Source organism: Heterocephalus glaber, unplaced genomic scaffold (genome assembly GCF_053883595.1).
Source record: "Heterocephalus glaber isolate CG9 unplaced genomic scaffold, H.glaber_assembly_v1.0 deba00001760, whole genome shotgun sequence".
In the NCBI taxonomy this organism is placed as follows: Eukaryota; Metazoa; Chordata; class Mammalia; order Rodentia; family Bathyergidae; genus Heterocephalus; species Heterocephalus glaber.
The window spans coordinates 357,578-384,275 of NW_028258457.1; the positions used below are offsets into that span (position 1 = coordinate 357,578).

The following is a 26,698-nucleotide window of genomic DNA, read 5'->3' on the forward strand; positions in this document are numbered from 1 at the left end:
AAAAAAAAAAAACTCCTACAAAAGAAAGCAATAGTCTGAGGGCCGGGGATTTAGCTCAGTGGGGCCACCACCTGCCTCACAAGCACAAGGTCCTGAGTTCAATCCTCGGTACCAAAAAAAAAGAGCAATAGTCTGTACAGAATATATAAAGATACTGTCTGTATTTGGGGTTTTTTTGTTTGTTTGTTGTTGTTGTTGTTGTTGGTACTGGGGATTAAACTCGGGACCTTGCACTTGTGAAGCAGGCAGTGGAACCACTGAGCTAAATTCCTGGTCCAAAAGCAATAGTCTGAATCCCTGCTCCATCTTCTCTCCCTCATCTTGGTGAGTGTCCAGCCAGGGTAGATTTAAAATCTTTATTATTCATTTTCTCAAATATAAAATCAGGCTCTTCCCAGATAGGACATTACTATGTCTCCAGGGACAGAATCAAGGATAAGAATCACATTGCTAAAGAGCTGGGGATTTAGTTCAGTGGCATTGTGCCTACTTTGAAAGCACAAGATCCTGAGTTCGATCCATGGTACCAAAAAAAAAAAGAATCACATCGCTAAAACAACAAAAGTCTATCCCTGCTACCTGCCCTTCCTTGACCCCCAATCTGGGGGAGCAAAGGGCAGAGATAATACACAGTTCAATCCTGTCACCCAGTTGGCCAAGGCCTGATGCTGGGTGCCATTCAAGGGTGGATTAAATTCTGGCGGGTGAGGAGGCCATTGGTCCCGAAGTGGTCAGTGCTTGTCAGTGGGGCGAAGCCTCAGAGGTGCCAGGCGGCCCAGGGGTCCTCGGCGAGCGTTTGTGGCCAGCCGCTGCTGTGCCAGGAAAGACTGGGCATGCGCAGGTGCCCGTTCTTCGCCAGCTCGCTGCTGCAGGGCCATGCCCTAGGGGAGGAGTACGGTTGGCCGGGACCAGGGAAGCCGCGGTACCCTCAGTCTTCTAGCTCTGGGGACAGTGCTCTCACCATATTATACCAAGCACTGATGAGCAGTTTTTCCTCCTGTTCCCGCTGATTGCGGCTCGTCTCAAAGTCCATCTAACAGAAAGAAAAATCAGGGGCCTGGGTGTGCTGGGGCAGCACAAAGGAACAAGGACAGCCAGGGGTTGCAGTGCACACCTGTCATCCCAGCACTAGAGAGGCTGAGGCAGGAGGACCACTGTGAGTTCAAGGCCGGCCTGCGCTACATAGTGAATTCAAGGAGAGCCTGAATTACATAGCGAGACCCTGTCTCAAAAATCCAAGAGGGCTGGGGATTTAGCTCAGTGGTTCCACCGCCTGCCTTGCAAGTCCAAGGTCCTGAGTTTGATCCCCCATACCAAAAAAGTAAATAAAAAACAACCAAAAGAAACAAAACAAAAAAACAAGGGGACAAAGACACCTACCTCCAGGTGCTGGATTCGGATGTCCTGCTCCTGGAGCTTTGTCCTCAGGGTGTGGAGTTCTGGGGGCACCCCTGTAGGTGGCCGCTGCTTGGGCTCCAGGATCTGTATAACCTAGGAGTTGGGGCGAAATTGCAGCCAAGGTGACCTTGAACTCACAGTCCCCTTAGACACGTGGTGTGTGTTAAACACACGACAGCCCATGGCAGTGGGAAGATGACAGAGGTCTGTGACATGGTGTGGGAGTGGTGGGCAGAGGTGGGGAGATGAGGACTGAAGAGAGGTACAGGGGCTCCATGGTACAGTGTCTGCCTAGCAAGTGTGAGGCCCTGAGTTCGATTCCCAGGACCAAAACAACAAAAGAGGCACAGGGAGTGGGCACTGGGGCAGGAGGGCTGTAGGACGCAGGCCTCACTGTGCGCGCCTTGTCAACGTAGCGGCGGTACCGCTCCTCCATGGCCCAAAGGTCTGCATCCTTCTTCTGCAGGCTCTCTTGCAGCTCTTCAATGCGCCGGGCTGCTGGGAGATGGGGGCCCTCAGTGCCATGCTGCCCTCGGGGATTGGCCCCCCGGCCAGGGAGACCCGCTTACTGTTGCTATCTGTGGGGGGCTCCAGCTCCTCAATGTACTCTCGCTTTCGCTGCAGCTCCAGGTCTGCCTCATGCAATTTTTGCCTGTGTGCAGCAGAAGGACAGCAGTGGGCTGACCCTCAGCTGGATTGTCTGCCCTGTCTTTTGTTTTGGTTTTTTTGGGGGGGTGTTCTTTGTTTTTGAGACAAGGTCTCACTATGTAGTCCACACTGGCCTTGAACTTGTGGCTGTCTTCCTCACTCAGCCTTCTGAGTGCTGGGATCACAAGGTGTGTACCAGCTTGTTTTTTTGTTTGTTTTTCAGTCCTGGGGATTGAACCCAGGGCCTACATCCCCAGGCCTTTTTATTTCTGATCTTGAGAAAGGGTCTCACTAAGTCACTAAGTTCCTCAGGCTGAGCTCTAAATTGTGACTCTCCTGCCTCAGGCTCCCAGAGTATTAATAGCTGGTGTGTGCCACCATGCCTGGCTTTTTTTTTTTAAGACAGGATCTCACTATATAGCCCAGGCTGGCCTTGAACTCAGCAGCAATCCTCCTGCCTCAGCCTCCCAAGTGCTGAGATTATAGGCATGGACCACCATGCCCGGCCTTATTTTATATTTTGAGGCAAGTTCTCACTAAATTCCCTAAGCTGGTCTCAAACTTGGGATCCTCCTGCCTCAGCCTTCCAAGCAGCTGGGATTAGAGGCATGTACCACTGTGCTCAGCTCTTTATTTTCTGCAGTGCTGAGGATGAACCCAGGCCATTTCCCCTGCTAGGCAAATGCTTTACCGCTAGGCCACACCCCCAACCCTTTGGCTTCTCTTTTGTCCCAGTGGTGCCTACAGCCTTCTCAGCTGCAGGAGACCTCCCTGCCTGCCTCCCCGGGGGCTCTGTGTCCTGCCCCTACCCTCTCCCCACTAACAGAGCACAGCGGCCCTGGGCCAGTGCCCCTCTGTCTTCTCCCCAGCCCACACTGGTCCAGTCACCATCATCCCTCACTAGCCTCTTCTACTCTAAACCCTTCAGATACATTCACTGAGCATGCAGGGATCTTTCCAAAAGTGATTTTGTGCCAACAACAACAGTACTAACAACTAGCCGGGTACAGTGGTGTACACTTTCAACCCCAACAATCTGGGAGGCTGAGGCAGGAGAATCACAAGTACCAGGCCAGCCCTCAAAACTTAGCAATTTAGTGAGGCTTTGTCTCAAAAACAAACAAACAAACAAACAAAAGCAATCATCACTTCTGGAAGAAAATCTCTCCGTGGCTCCCCACTGTACCCTAATGCACAAGCTCCTCCCCTGGGTCCAGCAGACCATCCTGGACCCGACCTTTCTGTAGACCTGTCTGTAACGAGGGACGGATCCCGAAGGCCTTCCCCAGCCTCCTGCCACCTGCCACTTACAGATGTTCCTCCAGCTTCCTCTTCAGTAGGGCGGGCTGGGGAGAGAAGCAGAAGGTGGGGAGGGGTCCAGAGGTCTGAAACCCTAGCCAGCAGGGGACCCTGGGGTGCCCCCCTAGGCCTGCAATACTCACGATGGCCTGCACCAGGCGGGCAGCGGGCAGAGGGGAAGAGAGAGAGGAGGGTTACAGGGGGCGAGGGGAGCGCTGGGCAGGGGGAAGTAGCACTCACGTCCTCGCTCCTGCCGCTCTGCTCCTGCAGGGCCTTCTGCAAGTCCTCCACCTGGGCCCGCAGCTCCGACAGCTGCTGCTGGTTCAGCCTGCAGGGTGGGGGCTGCTCAGTGCTCTCGTGCTCAGCTGGGCCCCAGGGGACCCCTCCTGGGCATCCAGCGGGACACCCACCTCCGCTGTGTCTCCAGCGCGTGACGCGCACGGTTAGCCTCCTCCAGATGGCGCTGCAGCTCCGCCTGCCTCTCGCGGTCCGCCGCCTCCTGCTGGCACAGCCGCTTGTTCTCCAGCTGGAGCCGCAGGAGCGTTTCCCTATCGGGCCAGGCATGAGCGGGGCTGAGGACCTGTCATCCCAAAGGCCAACTCGGGCCAGCCGGTGGAACCAGCCAGTGCGTGAAGCTGGGGTCAGGAGGGACCTTGGGAAAAGAGCCCAACCAGAACTGAAGGCGGGGACCAGCTGCGGGGGTGGCCAGGGCCTGGGGTACTAGAGGCGGAGCTCTTACGGGCCTGGGGGCGGAGCCAGGCCAGAATGGAGCTAGAACACAAGGGTCAGAACAGCGGATGAGGCCACAGAGAAGAACAGCTGATTTGGGAGAATTCATGGGACAGGTCATAGATTACTGCACCTAGCAGGGACTCCACTGGAGTGCAAGGCTGGACCTTGGGGGTAGGAGATCAAATTGGCAGGGTTAGGATGAGGGATTTTTGCATGTGTGCTGAGAATGGATCATGCAGCTGGAAAGCCACCAAGGAAGAAGAAAGAGCCAGAGTGCTCGGCCAGGTCAGAGCAAGATTGGGAGTGGAAGAGCCCAGGAGCCTGGCTAGGACCTGGAAGCCTAAACCAAGTACCAGGCTGGTCCCTGCGCACTTCAGAGGAGGGCTGAGAGGCCAGGCCGGCTTGGTGGGAGGAAGCACCAAGTGCCTGGATACCTGAGCTCTGCAGGCAGGATCTCCGCTGCCAAATTCTCCAGGCCCGACAGGGTGGGGTCCAGCGAGGGGTCTGGAGGATGTAAGGGTCTTCAGGTCTCTGTGAACTTGCAGCCCCGGCCCCCAGGGCCTCTTTCTCAGGACTGTCCTTGGGGCTCAAGTTCAGCCGCACCCCCTCCCCAGGCCCCTGCAGCTCACCAGCCTGAGTCAACCCCCGCGGCTGCAGCTGGGTGCAGCGTAGCTCCTCGTTGGCCTCTCGCAGGGAGTCCCGCTCAGCCTGCAGCCGCTGCAGAGCCAAGGACAGAGTGCAGGCCACATGAGACAGACTGCCTCCCAAGGTGTGCTGGTGGGGAGCTTGGGCTGCAGAGCCTTGCCCTCACCTCTTTCTCCTTTGTCACCAGTTCGTACTTTTCTTCCAGGTTGCGGTACTCAAATAACCACTTCTCAGCCTTCATGGCTTCCTCTCGTCGTTGGCCCTGCAGTTCCTGAACCTGAACAGAAAGAAGGGGTGAGAGCCGGGCATGGTGGCTCATGCCTGTCATCCCAGCACTTGGGAGGCTGAGGAAGGAGGATCACTGTGAGTTCAAGGCCAGCCTTGGCTACATAATGAGTTCAAGACCAGCCTGAACTACATAGTGAGACCCTATCTCAAAAAAAAGGGCTGAGGCCAGGTGTGGTGACACATGCCCCTAATTCCAGGACTGTGTAACCTGAGGCAGGAGGATCGCCATGAGCTCCACGCTAGCCTGGGGTAGATAGTTGAGTTTAGACCAGCCTGGACTACAAAGCAAGATCCTGTTTCAAAAAAAAAAAAGGGGGGGGCGGGGAGGGTGAGGACTGCAGGGATGGAAGGAAGGGCAGCGATTTAGGACAAGGATGCTTAAGAGCAGAAGGTGGGGCTTACAAACCTAGACAGATCTGGCCTGAGTCAGGGACGGCCCTAAAGTGTGTGGCCTACAAGGTGAAGGCGGGGCTCGGTGAAGTCCCGGGTGGGGTGCGTGCGTTTGGGAAGCGGTGTCCAGAGTGAGGGCGGGGCTTCGGGCAGCACTGAGAGAGGTTCAAGTAGGGGCCATGTCTGTTGGGTGGGGGGCCTACAGGCGTGTGGGCGGGGCTGCAGGCAGCAAAGGGAAAGTCTCTAGGATAGGGCCTCCTCACCTGCCTCCGTTGTGCCTCCAGCTGGGCACGCAGCAAGCCGGCCCTGCGTAGCTCGTCCTCCAGCTGCCTCGTGCGCTCCGCGTGGCCCGCATTGCGCTCCTCCAGCTGCCGCACCTGTCGCCGCAGCTCCTGCAGCTCGCCCAGACGGCGACGGCAGCTGTCCAGGGTGGCTTCCAGCTGCCCTGCGCGCTCCGAGGATTGCCTGTGAGGGGTCAGGCAAGGGGACAGTCAGGGGCCAGCTGGGATGCTGGGCCCTTGGGGCAGGAAAGGGTGCGAACTGGGAATGGGATGGGTTCAAGGTGAAGGGTTCACGAGAGTGGAGGGCCAGGGGTCTACCAGGGCCTGGTGCTGTTGGGGGTCATTAAGGTAATGGTTAGCCCAGGGTTACAATCGGAGAAGCTTCAGGGGTTTTTTTTTGGTTTGGTTTTTTTTTGTTTTTCTTGGTACCGGGGATTGAACTTGGGACCTTGCGCTTTCCAGGCAGGTGGCGGAACCACTGAGCTAAATCCCCGGCCCAGGGTTTTTTATTTTTTAGACAGGCTCTCCATAAGTTACTAAATTGCCCAGGCTGGGCTTGAACTTGAGATCATACTGCCTCAGCCTCCCAGAATGCCAGGATGACAGGTGTGCACCACTACTCCTGGCTCGAAGTGGATTTGTGGGGATACAAATGGGTGATGGGTCACAGAGGGAACGAGGACCCAAAGGGGACTGAGGATCCCCCAAGGACAGCATGGGGGTTTGGGAGAATTATAAGGCAAGAGCACTAAGGGTCTTTGGATATACAGTGGACAAGGGACCTACTAGGTACTTAAACCAAGAGTGCTGTAGGGTCATAGGGGGCCCGTCAGGGTTACAGAAGACACAGTAAGGTCATAAAGGGCTGCAGGCTGCAGCTGTAGAGTTCTGGAGGGCACATAGGATCCAGGGGCATGCTGGGGCCTGGAGTGGGGGGTCTGGAGAGTGTTGCTGGGGGAGGTCCTGTTTGTTGAGGGTTCTTGGGGTCTGGATTATAACATGAGATAGTAGCACTGTGGGGCTGTGGGAGCACTATAGGTGCAGGGTGTCTGCTGGGGTCCAGGGATGTAAGGGGTTCAGGATACTGCAGTAGGGCCCAGCTGGTATTGCGGGGTTTGGGGTGGTATGGTGAAGTCTGGGGGCACTCAGACCATGCTGCAGATATGCAGTGGGCTCCCTGGGACTCTGGCTCACCGAAGCTCATCTATCTCATCCTTCAGTGCCTGCGCCTCCTGGGCCAGGCTGGTCAGCGCCTGGTTCCGCTGCTGCAGCTCGGTGATCTCTCGCTCCAGCTCTGTGCACCGAAGCCTTTCATCCTCCCGGCTGCTCTCCAGCCTGGGGGTGGCAGGGGAAGGGCTCAAAAAGGGGCTGCTGCCTCCACCCTAATCTCCCAGCCCCCTGGCCCTGGTCCTCAGCTGCCACACCTGAAGTTCTCCTCTTGTAGCTGTTCCAGCTGGGACTGGAGCAACAGCAGTTTTTTGGCTGTGAGACCTGGGGTACCCTCAGCCTCTGGCCGGCCCACTCGCTCACGAAGCACTGCATTCTCTTGTGCCAGGCTCTGTTTCTCCTCGGACAGGAGTACCAGCTGCAGGCAGGGAGGCGAGTTAACTGGAGCCTGGATGGGGGTGCAGCTGACCCAAAGCCCCCCAGTGCCTCCCTACCTGCCGCTCAAGGTCCAGACAGTGCTGCTGGAGCTCATCCCCCTCCTCGGCCTCCTCACTCAGGAAGTAGTACCTGCGGGACTGAGCAGATGGAGGGGAGTGGTTGGGGGGCTAGGGAGCCAGGAGGACTTGGGGAGGAAGGCTGAGATCTCTAGGGGGACAGGGGAGCCCAGCCAAGGGACCCTAGGATCTAAGAGAGGAGTGGAGTCCCAAGTGACTGAGAGAAGGGTAATTCAGGAGCCCTGGGGACTTGGCAAGGAGAGAGGCCAGGACCCTGACTGAGGAGGGGTTGGTTTACAGGCCTCAGGAAGAGTCCCTCCACCTTGTGAAGCCCCATCTACAGGGTGGGGCCCATCAGCAAGGTTCTCCACCCTTACCTGCGTGTCAAAGTTGCCATATGTCTCTGGCGACAGGGAGTCAGGGGTGTCTTTGGTCATGAGCTGAGGGTGGGGGAGGCATTCTGATGAGCTGAGTGCTCTGATTTTTTTTTTTTAGTACCAGGAATCAAACTCAGGATCTCGGGCTTGGCAGGTAGGAGAGGTACCACTGAACTAAATCCCTGGCTGATTTTTGTTTTTGAGACAGGGTCTTCCTATGTAGTTCAGGCTGGCCTTGAACTCACTACATAGCCCCAGATGGCCTCAAAGTCATGGCAATCCTCCTGCCTCAGCCTCTCAAATCCTGGGATGATAGGTGTGCATCACCACACCTGGCTCTGAGCTGAGCTGTCTGAGGACAAGCCTTCAAGCCTTCTCCAATCCAGCCTAAGAAGGTGTCTACTCTCAGGTCCCCAGAGCCAGTTCTCCCCAATAACCTGAGCCCAGAGGCTGCCCCCTGCCTCTGACATCGAGGGAAGGTACCTGGAGGCTGCAGGATTGACTTAAAGCTGGCAGACATGAGACAGAGATGGCTGGCCAGGTGACCTCCAGGTAGAGACTAGATCTTACCAGGGCTTGTGCCAGTTACCTCTCTCAGCCCTGGAACCATTCCCTCCTGACACTCACACATCCATACCTACCTCCTGGATGGCTTCCATCACTACATGTTGAACTGACTCCTCCAGTGTCATGATTCTCTGGATGTGCTCTGGGGATCAAGGTGGGGTGACTGAGACCCAGGGGCAGCTCAAGGGAGGAATGAGGATTTTCTCAGGTCAACCCCTGGGGACCCCTGAGCTCTCCCTCTGGCCTTCCCCATACCCTGCTTTTTCTCGCAACTGATTGCACATCCCAGCACCAACTGTAGCAGCTTGCCCAGCTCCGACGGGTCTGAGAACTGGCCAAGCAGGCTCACATCCGGGAGGTGCGGTTCCAACACTGGATGCCCCAAGACCTGAGGACAAAGAGGTAGAGAGGGAAAATAGGCTTCACAGACCCAAGCCCTTCTCCCGAGCCCAACCAATCAACGGCCTGACAGTTACTCACATCCTGAGAGTACTCCAGCAGGCTCCGTAAGATCTTTTCCAGATTGCTGACCTGGGGAGGCGGAGGTGCTCTGTACACTGTACAGGGGCCCAGAGGCCCTGACCTCAATCTGCCTCCACTTCTTGTTGTCCCCCGCACCACACACATACTTCTCATTCCCTGCTTGGCCCTGCTTTCTGAAGGTACCTTCCCCAAGAGTGACCTCTCTGGCCATGCATCCTGTGTCCACCTTATCATATTTGCTCATGCACTCCCAGCACACAATTGCTAGCCAGGGGTGGTGGTGGTACATGCCTGTGACCCCCACAATTGGGAAACTGAGTCAGAAGAATCTCTGTGAGTTTGAGGCCAGCCTAGGCTACACAGTGAGTTCAAGGCCAGCCCGAACTACATAGTGAAACCCTGTCTCAAAAAAACTAAAACAGTGCTGGGGATTTAGCTCAGTGGTTCTGCCGCCTGCCTCGAAAGGGCAAGGTCCTGAGTTTGATCCCTGGTACCAAAAAAAAAACCAAAAAACAAAAACAAAATCAGAACGCAGTTGCTTTCACAACATGGTTCTAGTCACTGTCATCTCTCACCTGGAAGACTGCACCAACCACCTCCAATACTGCAATTTATTTTTCAGCTCTGGGGATGGAACCCAGGACCTGGTGCGTGCTAGGCAACCCTCTCCACTGAGCTGCACCCCCAGGCCCTCAACTTCCATTCTTGCCCACACTCCATTCCTCTCCAGCCAGCCAGGAGGAGCTTTTTCAAGGGCATGCCAGGTTGTATCTTTGCTCAGGTGAAATCCTTCCCTGACTTTCCACAGCACTTAAAATAGAATCCACACACCCTCTGAGTCCTGCCAGGCCCTTGATCACTTCATCTCCTACAATTCTTGCCCTCTTGCTCTCTCTTTTGACCTCCCCCCCACCATTCCTCAGTTATATCCAGCTCATTTCCAATGCAGGGGTTTTGCACTTGCTATTCCCTCTGCTGGAGAACTTTCTTTCTTTCTTTTCTTTCTTTCTTTCTTTCTTTCTTTCTTTCTTTCTTTCTTTCTTTCTTTCTCTCTCTCTCTCTCTTTCTTTCTTTCTTTCTTTCTTTCTTTCTTTGTACTGGGGATCGAACTCAGGACCTTGCACTTGCAAGGCAGGTGTGAGGCCACTGAGCTAAATCCCCGGCCCTGGAATACCAAATCTCCCCTGGAAATCAGCCCATCTTCAGGAAGCACCTCCCTCCCTTACCCTCTCTCATGATCCTACTTTTATTATGGTCATTGATCTATTACCATCAAAAGTTCATTTTTGTGGGTGTGGTAATGAGGATTGAACCTAGAGCTTCATTTACACTGATCTACATCACCAGACCTTTTTTTTTCTTTTGGGACAAGGTCTTGCAAAGTCACTAAGTTGGCCAGGCTGGGCTAAAACTCAAGATCCTTCCAGAGTACCTGGGATTACAAGTACATGCCACCATGCCCAACTAGAAGTTAAATTTTGTTTTTGTTTTTGAGATTAGGTCTCAATATGTAGTCGGGCTGACCTTGACTTCAAGGTGATCCTCCTGCCTCAGCCTCTTGGGTGCTGGGATCACAAGCATGAGCCACCACACCCAGCTTGGCTAGAAGTTAATTTTTATGTTTCTATATGTATTGTTTGTCCACATTACTGGAGTGGAAGCCACATGAAGGCAGGTTTTGGTCTGTTATTCCTTGCTCAGTCCCCAAGAAATAGGTGTTCAATAGATGTACTGAGGAACAAAATAGTTGTCTGGTCACATCTCTGTTCCTGGCCAGGTGTGTCTGTCCGTCTCTCTAGCTGCCCCACTGTGTGATCTCTTCACTATTGTGTCCTCCTAGTCATGAGTCCACCTGTCACCTTCAGCTTCCAGTTGGGACCTGGATCCTCTGAGATGCTCTGGAGCCATGCTTCGTTAAACCAGGAGGGGTCTCTGGGGGCAAGAAGATGCTATTAGCTGGCTGGGGCACCCTTTGGGGAATCTCCCCCTCAGCCCCACTCACATCTGGTTCAGCACGTGGGCAATGGCCAGGCCACTGCTCAGGTCCTGGGGGCTGGTGAAATGGGGTGGAACTTGGAATGTCTGCAACTGAGGAGAGAAGAGAAGGGCAATGGGGAAATTCAGGGCCTGGAACTCTTGAACCACTGCTCTTCTGCAGTCTTTTCCTGGCTAGCAGAAACCTCCCAGTTGGGCGGGCACAGGCCTGTTGCACTAGCAGCCAGCTTTACGGAAGGCGTGGCTTCTGCACACCTGAGACCGGAGGGGGCGTGGCCTTCTTTCACCTCTGCCCAGTAAACCAGGTCAAGGCGGCACCACGTGACCAGGCCAGCACACCTGTGCCACCTACCCTACGTGAGCCAGGCAGAGGGGCGGGGCCTCACCTGTCCTTTCCACGCAGACCTGCCACGTGACAGGGGCGGGTGCTCGGACCAAAGTCCAACGGCCAGCCAGGCCTACGACCCCCTCCACCTTTCAGCCCAGGACGGAGAGGCCGACTGGGGGCAGGGCCGGGATCGCGGGCGAGAGGAGCGAGTGGGCGCTCACCTGTCCCCAGACCCGCCCCCCGACCTACCCAGGTGAGCAGAGACCCGCATAGCTCGGCCTTGTCCACGCTCATGGCTCCCGATCCGATTCGACCCCGCCACGGACGCTTCAGGGTCCGCCACCAGCGAGAGCCAGCCGCCCCTACCTCCCGCTCCGCCTAGAGCGCCGCCCCTCCCGCCCCGCCTCCCGGGCCCATGCCCCGCCCCTTGCACGTGATTTCGCCCGACTCCCGCGCTTACCTCCAGCCCCGCCATCTTGGGTCCAGGCAGTGCCGGGAGCCCGCGCAGCCGCTAGGGGTCAGTCTGCCCCAGCCGGGCTCCTGGGCGGGCGGCCAACTCCCCTGCTCCGCGTCTCTTTTGGATTGGAAAAGTCCTCACGATCCTTCTAAGGAGGAGCTGCCCCGTCCTGCTGTGCAAGCAGGAGCATTCACGTCCTTTCCCTCCAGCTGAAAGACATTTAACTGCCTTGCGATCAAAGCCTTGATTTGTGGGGGAAGGCGCGAGCCGTAACACATCTCGTGGATTCGGTGTAGGCGATCCTAAAGGCATCACTGGTGCAGGTGACTCGGAGTCCTGCCCCACCCAAGGTGGGCCAGGGGACACGGGTGTGGGCCCAAGTAGAGGTCAGGAAGGATCGGCCAGCACTTGCCAGCACGGGTCAGTCCCACTCCGAGCTGCCCTGCGCCTTCTCTGTGCAGTTCACGAAAGCTCCTGACGCTCGAAGACCACCAGGGGGCGTACAGAGCGCGGCCTACTGGCCAGAGGGTGGCTCACCCCCAGACCCTCCGACGGCAATGAAGGGGGCTCAAAGGAAAGACGGAACGATCGAGGTTAACAATAACAACGCGTCAGGCGAGGTGGCGCACGCCTGTAATCCCCCTCTCGGAAGACTGAGGGAGTACGATCTCCGAGAGTTCGAGGTCAGCCTGGGCTACATAGCGAGACCCTGTTTCAAAAAAACCAAACAGTAACATCACCAAGTCACGTCTATGGAGTGCCCACTGTACGCACTCCCTGCGCTAGGGGATTTAAATACACGCACATTTGAATGCCCCGGACGACCTCAGTGGCAAGTCCTGTTTTAATTCTCAGTTTTACCGAGGAAGAAACCAGAGTATCCAGGTAGACCTCGACTCTGAGGGGGGGAAGTAAAGCCCTAGCCCTTTGACCCCAGGGTCCCCTTCCTAGTGGCCCCTCCCCCCAGGCGGGCGGGGTACTGTACTGTAATTGGAGGTTATTAGCTGTACCCGAGGCAGGGACAGGCTCTGCTCTGGGGGTGAGTCCAGGTCGGAGGGGAGGGGAGCTGACTGAGCAACCCTATGCCAGAGCGGGGGTGGGCAAGGTGACCGCAGCTGAGCATGCGGTCCCTTCATCCAGCCAACTGGTGCAGCCCACTCAGACACGCTGCCCGGCGCACCCGGAGCCTGGGAGCAGGGGCCACACGGCCACCACTCCGCCCGGCCCAGTCCCACCTCCAGCCTTAGGATCGGGTAGAGGGAGCAGAGGGGACAGGGACCGGAACCACCGGGCCTGGGGCTCCCAGGCTGGACTGCCTTCTGCTGGGCGTGGAAACAACTAATCCCTGGTCCCCCATCCCCCACTCCGGCTTACACGGGAAACGAAGCCACCCCATGCCCAAGTAGCAGTGGGAGGTGAGACTGGAATCCCGAGAATGGGGGGCTGGACATCCTGAGACCCTCAGATATTTGGGGTGGGGGTCGCGGGGATTTTGGTGTTTGGGGAGAGAAATCTAGGAATCCAAGTATTTGGGGAAATTTACTTAAGTTGCTCTAATATTGGCTGGTGTGATGTTATGGGCATTCCAGATGTTCAGGGAGCCAAGATTTAAGTAGAGATCCGCGGTCTCAGTTTGGGAAAGAGCCACAAGCCTCTGAGTCAAGGGAAGAGTCCCGCATTTGAGGGAAACAGGGGAGCTTCTGTGTTGGTGGGGAAGACCAGCAGCCCGCTTCACAACACAGGCAGCCGTGCTGTGGAGGCGGGATCTGGGGACCTTCAATTCTACAAAGGGGGCCACAAACTGCGTTTTTGACAGGGACCCCATATTTGAGGGAAGGATACAAACCCGTTTTAGGTTCAAGGAGCCCCAAAGTTTGGGGAGGGTAGTCGGGAGGGCTTCGTTTGTAGGGACTGAAAGCCTCCAAAGTGCAGGTCTGGACCAGAAGCCCCCAGCTGGTTTGAGGACCCCACCCCCTCCTATCTGTTTCCAGGAACAGCTGGGCCTGGGCTGGGTTGTACTGCTGGGAAGCCTGTGACTCAACCCCTCCCTGTGGCCAAGGCTGGACCCTGGCCGGCCCCCTCTAGCCTGCACATCTGGGCAGACACCCATTCATGAGGACTGGGATGGGAACCCAGGGTCCCACAACTGGAGCATAGCATCCTCCCACCTTCCTCCGAGCTGACCCAAACTCCTGAGTGGACCCCATGCACGGCTATCATGGGGAACCCTGACAGGGCCCCTATGCCCTAGATGCTGACATCCTGCCAGGCACTCCTATCCAGCCCCCTCTCCTGTGTCCCAGTCCACATAAAATGTGCTTGCATTTGTGTAGGTGTGAAGCCATGGGCCTTTGATTGTGTGTGCACAGGCCTGTGTGTCTACATCCACCTGTGCCTTGGATCCCTGGAGATTTTGTAACTGGGTGTCTGTGATTTGGTTTCTTTGTTGTTTTGCAATACTGAGCTACATTCCCATCCTTTTTGTTGTTGTTAAATAAATTTTATCTTATTTTATCCCATCCCCCTCCACATACAAAAGCTTTGTTTTCACCCATCCTTTTTTTTTGCTACCAGGGATCAAACTTGGAACCTTGAGCTTTCGAGGCAGGCAGCAGAACCACTGAGCTAAATCCTCAGCCCTTAGGTGGGACTTGAATGTTCCCTCTTCCTCCCTCAGTCTCCCTCAGGGTTGCAACTGCAGCTCTGTGCCACTGCACCCAGCTTGTCTATGTGATTTGATGGTGCAGGCGCTGTCGGGACTGGGGAGTGAGACTGTAACACATCCTTGTCCGTGTTTAACATCCAGGTTTCAGTCTCTATGCAGTCTTTTTGTTTTGTTTTTTAGTATGAGGGATCAAACTTGGGGAGCTTGTGCTTGCGTGGCAGGCGCAAGAACCACTGAGCTAAATCCCCAGCCCTCTATACAGAGTCTGGATGGCTGTCTCTGATTGTGCTGGTGTTGTGTGTCGGTCCCTACTACTGTTCCTGTGCATGACTTTGTTTTGGGAATCAGTCTCCATGTATTTTTTTGTTTTTTGTTTTGTTTTTTGAAACAGGGTCTCACTATGTAGCCCAGGTTAGTGTTGAACTATGTAGTCCACGCTGGCTGAGAAGTCCCTATGATCCTCCTGCCTCAGCCTCCCGAGTGCTGGGATTGTAGATGTGCACCACCATGCCTAGCTTCTATGTCTTGTGTGGTGTGACAATCAGTGTCTGAACATGGGCTCAGGTTGTACGTTGTGATGGTGTCCTACTTTGTCTTCATCATGGGTCTCCCTGTGACAGTGTGACCTTGTTTCCCTGGTTTGTCTACACTCCTTTGCACAATGTGAGTATTCCTGTGTGTGGCCTTGTCTCTGCCTGTGCCCTACTTTGCGTGCCCTGTGATAAGTGTGGGGGCCTGAGTGTTGTGTCTGTCTCCACATTGTGTCTCTGCTGGCACAGTCTCCATGGGAGAGGGGGTGTGTGTGTGTGCCAGTCCAAGCCCCAGTGTCCAAGGCTCTGTGATCGGTTTTCCTCTTGGCCTGGATGGTGGGGCATTATCAGTGTCTGTAAATGCAATCGCTGTGGCTTGGCTGTGTCCCTATCACAAACCGCAGGTGACCGAGGTGCTGCGTGACTCTGCACACCCGTGGTGAGTAACCGTTTGTGTCCATATTCACTGCGCAGCTGGCTGGACGGAAAGGGTTTTGCTGCTTTGTGGCAGGTGTATCCTGTCTCTGTGTGACACTGAGGGTCAAGAGCAGTTATCCCGTCTGTGTGTGCGGAGGAAGGTGGTGTCACAGTCACCCCAGCCAGCGCTTAACCGGCTTAACCGTGGGAGGGGCGAGGTGCACAGGAGGTTTGCACCCCCTCAGCTCCTCCTTGCTCTGCGGGGGTGCGTGCGTCGTGCGTGACGTGAGACACAACGGAGGCCGCCGAGTGCGTGGAGCCGACGCGGTCGTGCGTGCGAGCGCGGGGTCGGAGGAGGGGCCGCTGCTGCGTGCGTGCGTGCATGCGTGCGCGCTGGGGGCTGGGCTCACTGGAAGGCCGAGGTGAGGGGTGAAACTCAAGAGGGGGAGGGGGCTGCTGTTAACCCCTTCCTGCCTGACCCGAAACTCGGTGGCCCAGGCCTAGCGCACGGGGCTTCCCCAGCCCGCGAGGGGGCAGCCCCTGCGAGGAGCGGACCCCCCCCAACCCGCAGAAGCCGGGACCCTCCTGTTGCCATGGAAACCAAGCTTCCCGCGCAGTGCTGAGCTGCTTCCTTCTCCTCCTCCAGTTCCATAGTTCGCACACCCCGCGTTTTCCCCTCCTGTTCCCTCTACCCCAGCGAGGACGGGGTCCGGGGTGACTCAGGCCAGCCCAGGGGTCCCCTAGCCGCCGGCCTCGCCCCCTTTCTCCGCTTCCGTGACTCAGCCTCGCAGCTTTACCCCGCGGTGACTCAGGCCCCTGGGGAGGGGGCTTCGGGCTCCGGGACCCCCCTTCATCACCGCCCCCCCCGGGGGGGGAAGCTGACAACAGGTTCTGGAACCGCTGGCTCCAGGGCAAGGGACCCCCTCCAGCGCGAACGCGTCCCGCCTCCCCCTCCCGTGGCTGACCCTCACGGAGGTCCCTGCGGCCTTTCCCAACCCCGCAGGGCAGAGCCTCCCCACCGCATCCCTGCCTCCGGGAACCCGCCCTTCCCCCAGCGCAGCCACAGGAAGCTTTGGCAGTCTGTCGCGGCGATGAAACGGTTAAAGCCGTTTCTTATTCATTTCATCCAGGGGCCCCTTTTGACTCAGAGCAAGCGGGTCCCCCCAGGACCGGGCCTCCCGGGGGCCTGGGTTCCTACTCCACCCCATAAGCACCGTTTTGGCTGGTGAGCGGGGGCGGGGGGGGGGGTCCTGGAGCATCAGCATGCAGAAATGGGTTCACATCCTGTTTCTGCCCTCATCGCTGTCTGGGCCTCAGTTTCCCCGTATGAAAAGGGAATAATTATGTCTAGCTCTTTGAGTTGTTGTGGGAATTAGATGAATGACATTAACTCTTTGCATTCAGAGCTGGACACAGGGGCAGAGATCGCCTCCTGTCTCTTGGGCCTGAGTGTCCTGGTACCCGGCAGAGGCTAGTGCTTCGTGCCCCACCCAGGCTTTCTGAGGCCATGGGGTTCACTCTGTCTACCCCCTACCCAGGGCGAGCACCCAGGAAGTGAGAGGTGGGGCAGGAATGAGGCGGAACCTGTTGGGCCCGTCACTTCCCCAGCCCCCACCCTCATTCCCGCGCCCTGACAAGGACCCCCCCCCCCGCGAGGCCTCCCAACCCCCGCTGCCCTGGACGCCTGGGTCCTGACCTATGGGTGGCCAGAGGGAGGGGATGTCTGATGGAGACGCCGTCTCGGGAACATCCTGTGGACGGCTGGCTGGACAGACGGGAGGGTCAGCCCCTCCCAGGGCAGGGCCAACATTGGCTGGGGGCAGAGTAAACATGGCCCAGGGTGGCCAGACTGGGGGGGGGGGGGCTGCAGGAATGTCCACACACAGTCACCCCAGCGAGCCAGGCCAGACGCACAAACTCCTGTCACCCTAGCCACACTGAGCCAGCCAGGGAAACACAGATGGGGTCAGACTACAGCTGAGTGGGAGGACCCAGCCCTGGCTGACACAGACGCAGTGACAGCCGACTTGAAAACAAGACAGAGGGCTCCAGGTGTAGCTTGGTGGTAGTATGTGCTTGGCATACAGTGTGAGGGTCCAGTTGCCAGGGCCACATGTGTGCACGTGCGCACATGCACACTCAAGACGGAAGGAGGAAGAGACACACTGTCCAACATAGAAAACCATCAACAGTGCAAAACTGCAGGCAGGGTGTGTGAAACAGATAAATCTGATGGGCACAGGGGAGAGACAGAACTGTGCCCCAGACACAAGTGGCCAACACATGCCTGTGACAAGTTCAGAAAGAAGGTACCATCACCTTTAGCACAGGCACCCTGAGAGCCACACAAAAGGTGTGTAGACATACACCGGCAGGTCCTGATACAGAAGAGAAAGACACACACACACAAGTGAAGGTGTCCAGAGGCCAGAGAGACACACATACCCCTGTGGTCAGATGGACAGAGAGACATCATCTACACACCAGGACAGCTGCAGGCACCCACCACAGGTCACCACCACCACAGCTGTGGGGTACAGACTTGGAGATGAGGCCTTACACACATGGGACCCACCGGCAGACTGTGAAGTCATAGACAGACTGACAGTCCCAGCCAGGTCTGGCTGGAGGGTCCTAACCACCACACAGAGGCAGGGACGGGCCACAGAGGTCATTCATAAACACTCGGGCATAGCCTCGGCCAGCATACACACCCAGCACACACTGCGAAGAAACCACAAACACAGACGCATGCACACACAGACCACACACATATACACAGATCAACCAGGTATTGTCTCTCGCTCACACACACACACACACACACACTAGTAACAAATCACATACAGATCAGCCAGGTGTCTCTCTTACACACATATAGGCCAATCACATCTCACACACACACACAACACCTCAACCAGAGAACAAACCCACACAAACCAGTCATAGACTTCTGTCTCTGTCTCTCACAGACACACCGTCCACAGACCACACATAAAAACACAGAGACCACACACACCAACATACCAGACACAAATAAGTTGGCCATAGAACTCCAAAACAGCCTGCACACCCATGCATATAGGCCAGCCACACATAGCCATTCCCTATAGAGTACACACACACACTCCTCCCCCAGTCCACAACAAACAAAAGAGACAGACCCCACAGAGACAGATCCCACACTCCCTGCAGGGCTGGGCCAGCCAAGCCTGGAGCTATCCTCCAGCCGCGGGTACTGCACTCTTACACGCCCGACGGGCAGACTGACAGCTGCTGGGCCACCCGTAGACCCCCAGCTTTGCTGAGGTTCTATGGGACTTTGGGCTCTGACCCCCAAAGTCCCAATGCTTCCTGTCCTCAAACATCACCCCTGTCCTTCCCTCCCACCTGTTCTCCACTTCCCCTGGGAGGCCCAGCTCAGCAGCCATGGCTCCGGCTGTGGGCTGTTTTCTCATCACATCCTCATAAAGAGGGCACCTGGGAAATGAGTGATACCCAAGCCCCCCAAGACCTCAGCAGCAGCTTTGTGGGAAACTCCCCCTGGGCCTAGTTGAGTCAGCATGAAGAAAGAGACTGCTTCCAAGAACCCCCAACAGCTTCCTCTCCAGGAGAGGGGCAAGGGACCCCCAAAATCACAGGGGTGGAGGAGGGGTGGCTGGCAGGCCAGGGGTTCCTGGGAAGGCCCTCTGGAATCAGTCCTTAGTTTCTTCCACCCAGCCGCCTGTCCACACCCAGGGGCAGGGACGCGGGCAGCTGGGTGCTTTGACTTGTGGGTTCCTGCCCTGGCCTGCCCACTGGCTGACTCATGGGCAGCCCCCAGCCCAGTTTCCTGGTGAGAGTCCTGTAGCCAGCTGGTCAGCGAGGCCAGAGAGGAGGAGGGTCAGTGGAGCTGGTCAGCGAGGCCAGAGAGGAGGAGGGTCAGTGGACTATTTATAAGAAGGAGAAGTCCCTGGTGCCAGGGCCAAAAGCCCCAGAGACCAGTGGGTGGGGGTGGGTGAACTTCCTCCTTATCCTGTCCCCTGAGCCTAGGGACAGGGTTGTCGGGAGGGCCTGGTCACAGGTGCTGGTTTGGAGCCCAGGAGTAGGCAGTACCCAGTGGCCAGTGTGGGTGTCCAGGCCAGATGGAGGAGGGGGCTATCACATCCTCCTCCCCAGGCAGGCCTGGCGCCAACAGGGCGGCATGAGGGGGCGGCACCTAGGCCACAAGGGTGAGACTGGCAGGGGCCTGAAACCTGCTGTACCAGCTTGGCCAGGCCCCCACCCTCCATGGCTAGCCTTTTCCCCACCCCCTGCTCAAACACCCATACAGAATCCATAGGGCTGGGACCCCACTCCAAAATGCTGGTCTGCCCGTAAACACCACTGCACTCAATGTGCCAACTCTTTCAACCACTGGGTAAAGACCCTTTGCAAAAGGGCAGCATGTATTTGGTATTGCATCAGTATCCATCTCATTGCATAGCATGCACAAAATTCTGGGTTCAATCTCAGTACTGCAAAAATAAAATAGCCGGGTGTGGTGGCGCATGCCTGTGATCCCAGCACTCAGGAGGCTGAGGCAGAAGGATAGCCACGAGTTCGAGGACAGCCTGGGCTACACAGAGAACTCAAGGCCACCCTGAACTATACAGCAAGACCCTGTCTCAATAATAATAATGATAATGATAATTATAATAATCATTGGGGCTGGGGATGTAGCTTAGTGGCACTGTTCCTGCCTGGCAAGCACAAGGTCCTGAGTTCAATTCCTGGTATTGGGGAGAAAAAAATCACTCCTCGGCCTTTTGGCTAAGGTCAAGTGTAAAAATAATAATAGGGGCCAGGGATTTAGCTTAGTGGCACCGTGCCTGCTTCCCAAGCACAAGGTCCTGAGTTCAATCCCCAGTACTGCCAAAAAAAAAAAAAAATAATAATAATAAATAAAATAAAAACTAAATGCCCGTCCGGTTGCAGTTATCCACAGTACCTCACAGATTACCTAATGCTCTGGAGACAGGCAGCTTGGGTTATATCCCAACTCTAGCACTTGTAGCTATGGGACATAAGGCAAGCTCTTTAATTTCCTGTGCCTCATTTTCTTGTCTATTCAGTGGTGAAACAAATAGCACACATTGGCTGGATGGCTGGAAGCAGCCAATAACTTATTTTGTGCAACCCACTTAGAATGGTGTCGGGCCCCTGCTAAGAGCCATGTAAGTGTTAGCTATTAAAATAATAATTACTATTTCTCAGTGTGTCTGTATGTCTCCTAGTCTCCCCGTCTGTCTGCATGACACCAACCCTACCTCTTCCTGTCCCTTGGGCCATCTCTCCTTCCCCTGACCCCTGTGCTCCCTCCACCCACTCTTGCTCCTTAGGCTCAGGTCATGCCTCTATGCCACTGCAATGGCCTGGTCTCGATCCAGGGCTCCCCCCAGCATGGCCAGCCTCAGCTCTGGCCACAAGTGACTCACTGTGGTCTCCTGCCCCATGGGACCTGCAAGTTGGCTTCCCAAGATTCTGCCCCACCCAGCCCCCCAATGCTGCCCGCCCCACCCCCCCGAGCCAGGCCAGATGTCAGCTGCAGCTATTAGCATGGGCAGGAGACACAGGCCTGGCAGAGTGCCTGCTAGACTCAGCGGCCTCTGGAATCTCCCTGAGCCTGAGGTGGGGGAAGGGAGTTATTCAAGCAAGGGGCCAAGAGGAGGGGTCGCCCAGGGGTCCTGCAAAGACTGGGATGCCCCCAACCGCTTCTGGGATCTTCCAAAGCCCCTGCTGTGCTGGACTTCCCCTGCCCCTCAGCTCAGTTTCTCTTAACCTCTTTCATTTTCTTTCTCTCTCCCACACTTGGTAAGTCTGAGGCTGCCCCAAAGGCCAGGGTGCCCTTGACCCTCAGCATCCCTCTACCTTAAGCAGCTTCTTCCATCTTCCCACAGATGGGGCCCTGGGAAGCTGAGAAAGAGGGAGAGACTGGGCCTCTCACTTCTTGTGGTAGTGGCTCCAACACTCACTGCTTGAAAGTCCCACCTTGAGTCTAACTAGAAGCCTAAACCTCCATCCGGCTCTTCCTGAGGAAGGGGCAGCGGGTTCCTTCACTTCCCCTTGTATTTTCTGGCTGCTCTGGGCCAAGATGGGAGTGGATCCCCAGCCCAGAGGGGCGTGGGGGAAGGGAAAGGCACCCTGCCCGGGGTTGGGCAGCCGCGGTGCCAGCCCGCCCAGGCGCCGCAGAGGCCTCGAGGCATCAGCCCGCCCCCTCTGCTCCCCGTCGGGCCAGGGGCGAAGTCCGACCCAGGCCCTAGGGCAGGCGGGGACCTGCCGGCCTGGGTTGGGCTTGGCAGGGCTCAGCCCCAGAGCGGCAGGGCGAGGCGGGGCGGGCCGCCGTGGGGGCTTTGGGGGTGGCGGCCGGGGCTGGTCGAGACTAGCCGTCCGGGGGCCCGGGCGCGCCCTGGGATCTGGCAGCTACCCGGGACTCGAGTTTCTGGCTCCGGCCCGGGACAGCGCTAGTCCCGCCCCTTCCTGTGCCCTAATATGGGCGTCAGGGAGAAACTCTAGGGGTCGCTCCGCCCCTAGTCCTGCCCGCCAACTCCGGCCCGTTGCCATGGCGAACAGGACCCGCTCCGCAGCTGCATCCCCCTCCCACGGGCCGATGGAACCTCCCCGCGCTGGCGCCAGCGGGAGCTGCAGGAGGAACCATTCCGGGGCTGGGGGTGCAATGGTGACCTAGGTGGCTGGGCGGGTCTGCTTCCCGAGGCCTCCCCGGGGGGGGTCGTACGCCCGGGTTCCTCTTCCCAGGCGCGGAAAGCAGCCGGACCCAGGGCGGGGCGCAGTCTCGTAGGATCCGAGTGACGGAGACAGGGCCCGGCTCCTTCCCCCCGGGGCTGTTGCTACACTTCCTGCCTCGGCGCTCTTTCCCCAGCCTGTTTCTAAGGAAGGGAGTGGGGTTGGGCGACCGCACCCCGGCTGCCCCGCTGGGTCCAGGCTCCAGGAGCTGACAGGCTGTCGGGCAAGCCCAGGGTGACCAGCGGAGGAATTTAGAATCCATACAGAGTGTACAGGTGCCTACATCTCACCCATGAGGGAGAATGACCGTCACAGTGGACAGTGCAGTACCTGACGCCAGGGTCCCCAAAGCCCCTCCTCTGATAGGTCCTGATTGGGTACCTTCCTGTCACCTTCCTCTTAGCTCCTAGTGTGCCCGACCCTTCTACCTCTCCTTTCTTAGGTTTCACAGATGGGCGAATCTCTGCTCGACACATCCCCACCTTCTACCCCGTATGTTTTAAGTGACTCAGGGTACCCGGGTACCCTTGCTCACTTTCTGCACACCTAGATTTCCCCCATTCCTTCTCCTTCCCACTTATGGGAGGTACCCACCAACTCTCGCAAGGACTCCCCGAACCTCGACTCATTTCTTGTATATTGGGTGCTGCGGGTCTGCTCTTTGACTTTTTGGATCGCTTCCCTCCTCCTTTCTGTGAAAATTCCAGTACCTCAACCCCTCTGTTGTACCTGAGACCTCCAGTTCATTCCTGGGTCTGGCGTCTCCGGCCTCTTCTCGATTGATTTATTCTGTTTAACCCTCTCTTCCTTCTCCCCGGGGTCTCTCTGTTTTGTCAGTCCTCCCCACCTACCCCCGCCACACCGGGTCCCTTAGACCTTCCCAATACATCCGGGACCCCCCCTCCACTTGCTTTGTACTAGGTCTGCATATGCGTCCACCACTATACCCTCCCAAAAAGTCCTCCCCCGTGTGCCTCAGGCAGTCAACATCCTCCTTCCTCCGCACACCGGGTTCCCTCGAGCCCCTCCCCCTGCAGCCGTGCCGAGCCACCCGGCCCGTGGCCGCTGTTTACAAGGACACGCGCTTCCTGACAGTGACGCGAGCCGCCTCCTCCCCTTCCCCACGCTTCAGGAGGGGGCGCGAGGGCCCGGCTCCGGGGACGGCCAATCGGAGCGCACTTCCGTGGCTGACTCGTGTGCTATAAAGGCGCGTGGCTTCTGCTGAGCGGCTGGGACCTTGAGGGAGGCCAGGCCAGCAGCGCAGCCGGCAGGGAACGGGGAGCAAAGGGGAAGCGCCACCGAGCAAACGAGCGCGCCACAGAGGGCGAGAGGGCTCTAGAAGCCGGACAGACCTGTGCGAACCACTACCCCGACCGCTACCAGCCCCCGAGAGCACGCGATCATACGCCCGGTCCCTCCACCACCGCGGACAGTGCGCCACTCGCGCGGCGAGGCCCGGGGCGGCTCCGCGGGGACCCTGCCCAGATCGCCTGGGCCGCCCGGATGTGCACTAAAATGGAACAGCCCTTCTACCACGACGACTCGTACGCAGCGACGGGATACGGGCGGGCCCCCGGCGGCCTCTCTTTGCACGAATACAAACTCCTGAAGCCCAGCCTGGCGCTCAACCTGGCGGACCCCTACCGGGGACTCAAGGCGCCTGGGGCGCGCGGCCCCGGGCCGGAAGGCAGCGGCGCCGGCAGTTATTTCTCCGGTCAGGGCTCAGACACAGGGGCTTCTCTGAAACTCGCCTCCTCAGAGCTGGAGCGCCTGATCGTACCTAACAGCAACGGCGTGATCACGACGACGCCCACGCCCCCGGGACAGTACTTTTACCCCCGCGGGGGCGGCAGCAGCGGAGGTGCGGGGGGCGGCGTCACCGAGGAGCAGGAGGGCTTCGCCGACGGCTTCGTCAAAGCCCTGGACGACCTGCACAAGATGAACCACGTGACGCCCCCCAACGTGTCCCTGGGTGCCGGCGGGGGCCCCCCGGCCGGGCCTGGGGGAGTCTACGCCGGCCCAGAGCCTCCTCCGGTCTACACCAACCTCAGCAGCTACTCCCCGGCCTCTGCGCCCTCCGGGGCCACCGGGGCGGCAGTTGGGACAGGGAGCTCCTACCCGACGGCCACCATCAGCTACCTCCCCCACGCACCGCCCTTCGCCGGCGGCCACCCAGCGCAGCTGGGCTTGGGTCGCGGCGCCTCCGCCTTCAAGGAGGAACCACAGACCGTGCCCGAGGCGCGCAGCCGCGACGCCACGCCGCCGGTGTCCCCCATCAACATGGAAGACCAGGAGCGCATCAAAGTGGAGCGCAAGCGGCTGCGGAACCGGCTGGCGGCCACCAAGTGCCGGAAGCGGAAGCTGGAGCGCATCGCGCGCCTGGAGGACAAGGTGAAGACCCTGAAAGCCGAGAACGCGGGGTTGTCCAGCACCGCCGGGCTGCTCCGGGAGCAAGTGGCCCAGCTCAAACAGAAGGTCATGACCCACGTGAGCAACGGCTGCCAGCTGCTCTTGGGGGTCAAGGGACACGCCTTCTGAGCGCCCCCCTACGGAGACTCCGGCCTGGACTGCTGGGCGCGCGCCTCCTTGGGCGAGGGGCCGGCGGTGGGCACCGCCAGCCGGGGGCGCCATCTACACTGGACTCGGCCCACGCCCCGCGCCCAGCCCTCACCTCGACGTTTACAGTCCCCCACTTACATGCTTTTTTTTTTTTTTGTATTTTTTTTCTTTTGGAAATGGACTCGATTCATATTGAATATAATATATTTGTGTATTTAACAGGGAGGGGGAGAAGGGGGCGATTGCGGCGGAGCTGGCCCCGCCGCCCGGTACTCGAGCCCGCGGGGACACTGGGGAGGGGGTCCCCGCCCCCTGCCCTCCCCCCTCTGCACCGTACTGTGGGCAGAAACACGCACTTGATATCTAAAGAGTTTATTTTAAGATGTGTTTGTGTGTGTGCGCGTATGTTTTTATTGAATCTATTTAAGTAAAAAACTGATTCTTTATTAAATTGTTGTCTTTATTTCCAAGCCGGGCGGGTGGAGGGAGGCGGGTACTAGGTGCCCCCACCCAATTGCTGATTTTGTCTAGCTCCTATTGTACCTGTGGCCCCTGCCAGCGTTGCCTGGGTCTCCCTTGATCCCAGCTCAGGCCTCCGGTTCTCCCAGGGAAGGCAGATCTGGGTAGGAAGGTCCGAGGGCAGGGCTGGGTCCCACAGCTCAGCACTGGGGGGGTCAGCCACATCGGGCCAGACTCGCAAAGTGCAGGCGCGGCCCCGCCCTCCTACCGCGCCGGGGCTTTCCCCTCTGACGCAGCGGAAGTTTAGTCCATATATGGTCAGATTCTGCGCAGTGACGCTCCCGCGGTCTCCGGGCAGATTCCGGGAATCCCCTCCCCCGCTTTGCCGGGCAGGGCTGCGGCGCCGGGAAGGGGGCCGGGATTTTCCCGGGCAGGCGGCTGTCTGGGCCCGGAAAGCCCCAGGCCTGCGTCCAGAGCGCCCACGGTGGGCGGACTGGGCACTCCTGGCTCTTGGGAGCTGCCCTCGAACCTCCCCGAAAAGCTGGGGCCTGGACCCCGCAGCGCCCACGCCCCTCTGATCGTCTGGGCCAGGGATGCTGCAGCCTCCGCGCTCGGCCGGCACCGCCCCCCAGCACGCCAACACCGTCCCCCCAGCCCGCCAGGAAGGACGGCACCGCCCACCAGCTTCCCTTCCCCGTGCCAGGCCCGGAGCGGGGTGGTTGCCAGGTCTGGTCCTGCCAGGGCGGTGCTGCTGGGGCAGATGGGCGCCGCCACCGCCCTCAAAGTTGGAACACTGGACGGGGTGGGAGCCGCTAGCTGCCCAACGGGGTCTGGCCAGCCTTGGAACTGGAGGACTCCATAGCAGAGGAAGCTACCCCAAGCCACCGTGGTTTGGTGGGTGGAACAGACACGTGCATCAATTCTTGTATAAAATACGGGGGGGGGGGGTCATTTGAATGCTGGAGTTTGGAACCAGCCTGGCAACAATGAGACGAAATGACTGAAACAATCAGGTTGCTGCGGAGACCTGGCCTGGACCGTGGCAGACAGTCAACAACCATGATTTTGATATGGTGATAAGGGCTAAGACAGGAAAAGCAGGCCAAGGCAATAGTGAAGGGATGGGGAGGCAAGCTGCTCTGCACAAAGTATCAGAAACGTGTGGACTTTTCAGCAGATTAGAATAGGGGTCCTGAGGGGCCGGGAATTTAGCTCAGTGGTTTCGTCGACTGCTGCGCAAGTGCAAGCACAAGCACAAGGACCTGAGTTCGATCCCTGGTACAAAAAAAAAAAATAGGGGTCCTGAGAAAACAGAGGCCCACTGAGGGAACAGTGCACACACAGTTCCTGTGGCCCGGACAAGATGTGCCTGTGAAAGAACAGCCAGAAGACAATTGTGCCTGCAGTGGAATGAGCCTGCAGCAGGTAGATGAGAACAAGGGAGGCCTGGCAGGGGATTGGGAGTTGGGTGGGTGGTAGGGTGTTGCTCTTGAACTCAAAGCACAGAAAATTTCAATGGAAGATCACTGACTCTTGTAGAGTATTAGCTGGTGAGCAGTATTAATGGTGGGTGGGTCTATCACAGAGCCTATCAGCTCTGTTCTGGGGAAAGAAACCCGGGCTCAGTGAACATCGGCCAAGGCACCCCTGGGAACCCTGCGTATCTCCTGATACCTGCCTTAGCCTGCCCTGCCCGTTCCACTGCAGGGGCTGATAGGCCACCTCCCCAGGGACTGGGCGTGTAGCTCAGGCTCCAG

At 57.8% G+C, this 26,698-nt stretch overlaps 2 protein-coding genes across 7 annotated transcripts; one reads left to right on the plus strand and one right to left on the minus strand.

Moving 5' to 3' along the window:
• Window positions 1-139: 139 nt before the first annotated feature.
• On the minus strand, window positions 140-11,724 carry Hook2 (hook microtubule tethering protein 2). 6 transcript variants are annotated; one of them, XR_015447516.1, is made up of 22 exons: window positions 11,342-11,493; window positions 10,772-10,857; window positions 10,629-10,701; window positions 8,767-8,817; window positions 8,542-8,674; window positions 8,361-8,428; window positions 7,720-7,782; window positions 7,343-7,423; window positions 7,106-7,266; window positions 6,876-7,016; window positions 5,664-5,865; window positions 4,889-4,999; window positions 4,707-4,794; window positions 4,512-4,581; window positions 3,756-3,893; window positions 3,489-3,673; window positions 3,358-3,392; window positions 1,968-2,050; window positions 1,793-1,896; window positions 1,381-1,491; window positions 962-1,033; window positions 140-881 (listed from the first exon to the last, which is right to left on the minus strand). XR_015447516.1 is itself a non-coding variant. In XM_087201490.1 (22 exons), the coding sequence occupies exons 1-22, from the start codon at window positions 11,565-11,567 to the stop codon at window positions 732-734; spliced, it is 2,124 nt and encodes a 707-aa protein (XP_087057616.1). In that variant the 5' UTR covers window positions 11,568-11,724; the 3' UTR covers window positions 140-731. The 6 variants fall into 6 exon arrangements, 4 of the variants coding, with proteins under 4 accessions (XP_087057616.1, XP_004872441.1, XP_087057617.1 ...); XM_087201490.1 differs by lacking the exon at window positions 11,342-11,493 and adding an exon at window positions 11,553-11,724 and having other exon boundaries at window positions 3,586-3,673; XM_004872384.4 differs by having other exon boundaries at window positions 3,586-3,673.
• Window positions 11,725-23,160: 11,436 nt separating this feature from the next.
• Junb (JunB proto-oncogene, AP-1 transcription factor subunit) lies at window positions 23,161-24,933 on the plus strand. Its single transcript, NM_001310290.1, is given in 1 exon segment — window positions 23,161-24,933. A coding segment is annotated over 1 exon segment (1,035 nt). The 5' UTR covers window positions 23,161-23,426; the 3' UTR covers window positions 24,462-24,933.
• Window positions 24,934-26,698: the final 1,765 nt, after the last annotated feature.

Coding starts and splice junctions, on each gene's coding strand:
- Hook2 (XM_004872384.4), bottom strand. CDS start 11,386: ATGAGCGTGGACAAGGCCGAGCTATGCGGGTCTCTGCTCACCTGG. Junction 3,894..4,511: donor ATCCTGCCTGCAGAGCTCAG/GTATCCAGGCAC, acceptor CTGGCCCGATAG/GGAAACGCTCCTGCGGCTCC. Junction 3,393..3,585: donor AGAGCGGCAGGAGCGAGGAC/GTGAGTGCTACT, acceptor TTCTCTCCCCAG/CCCGCCCTACTGAAGAGGAA.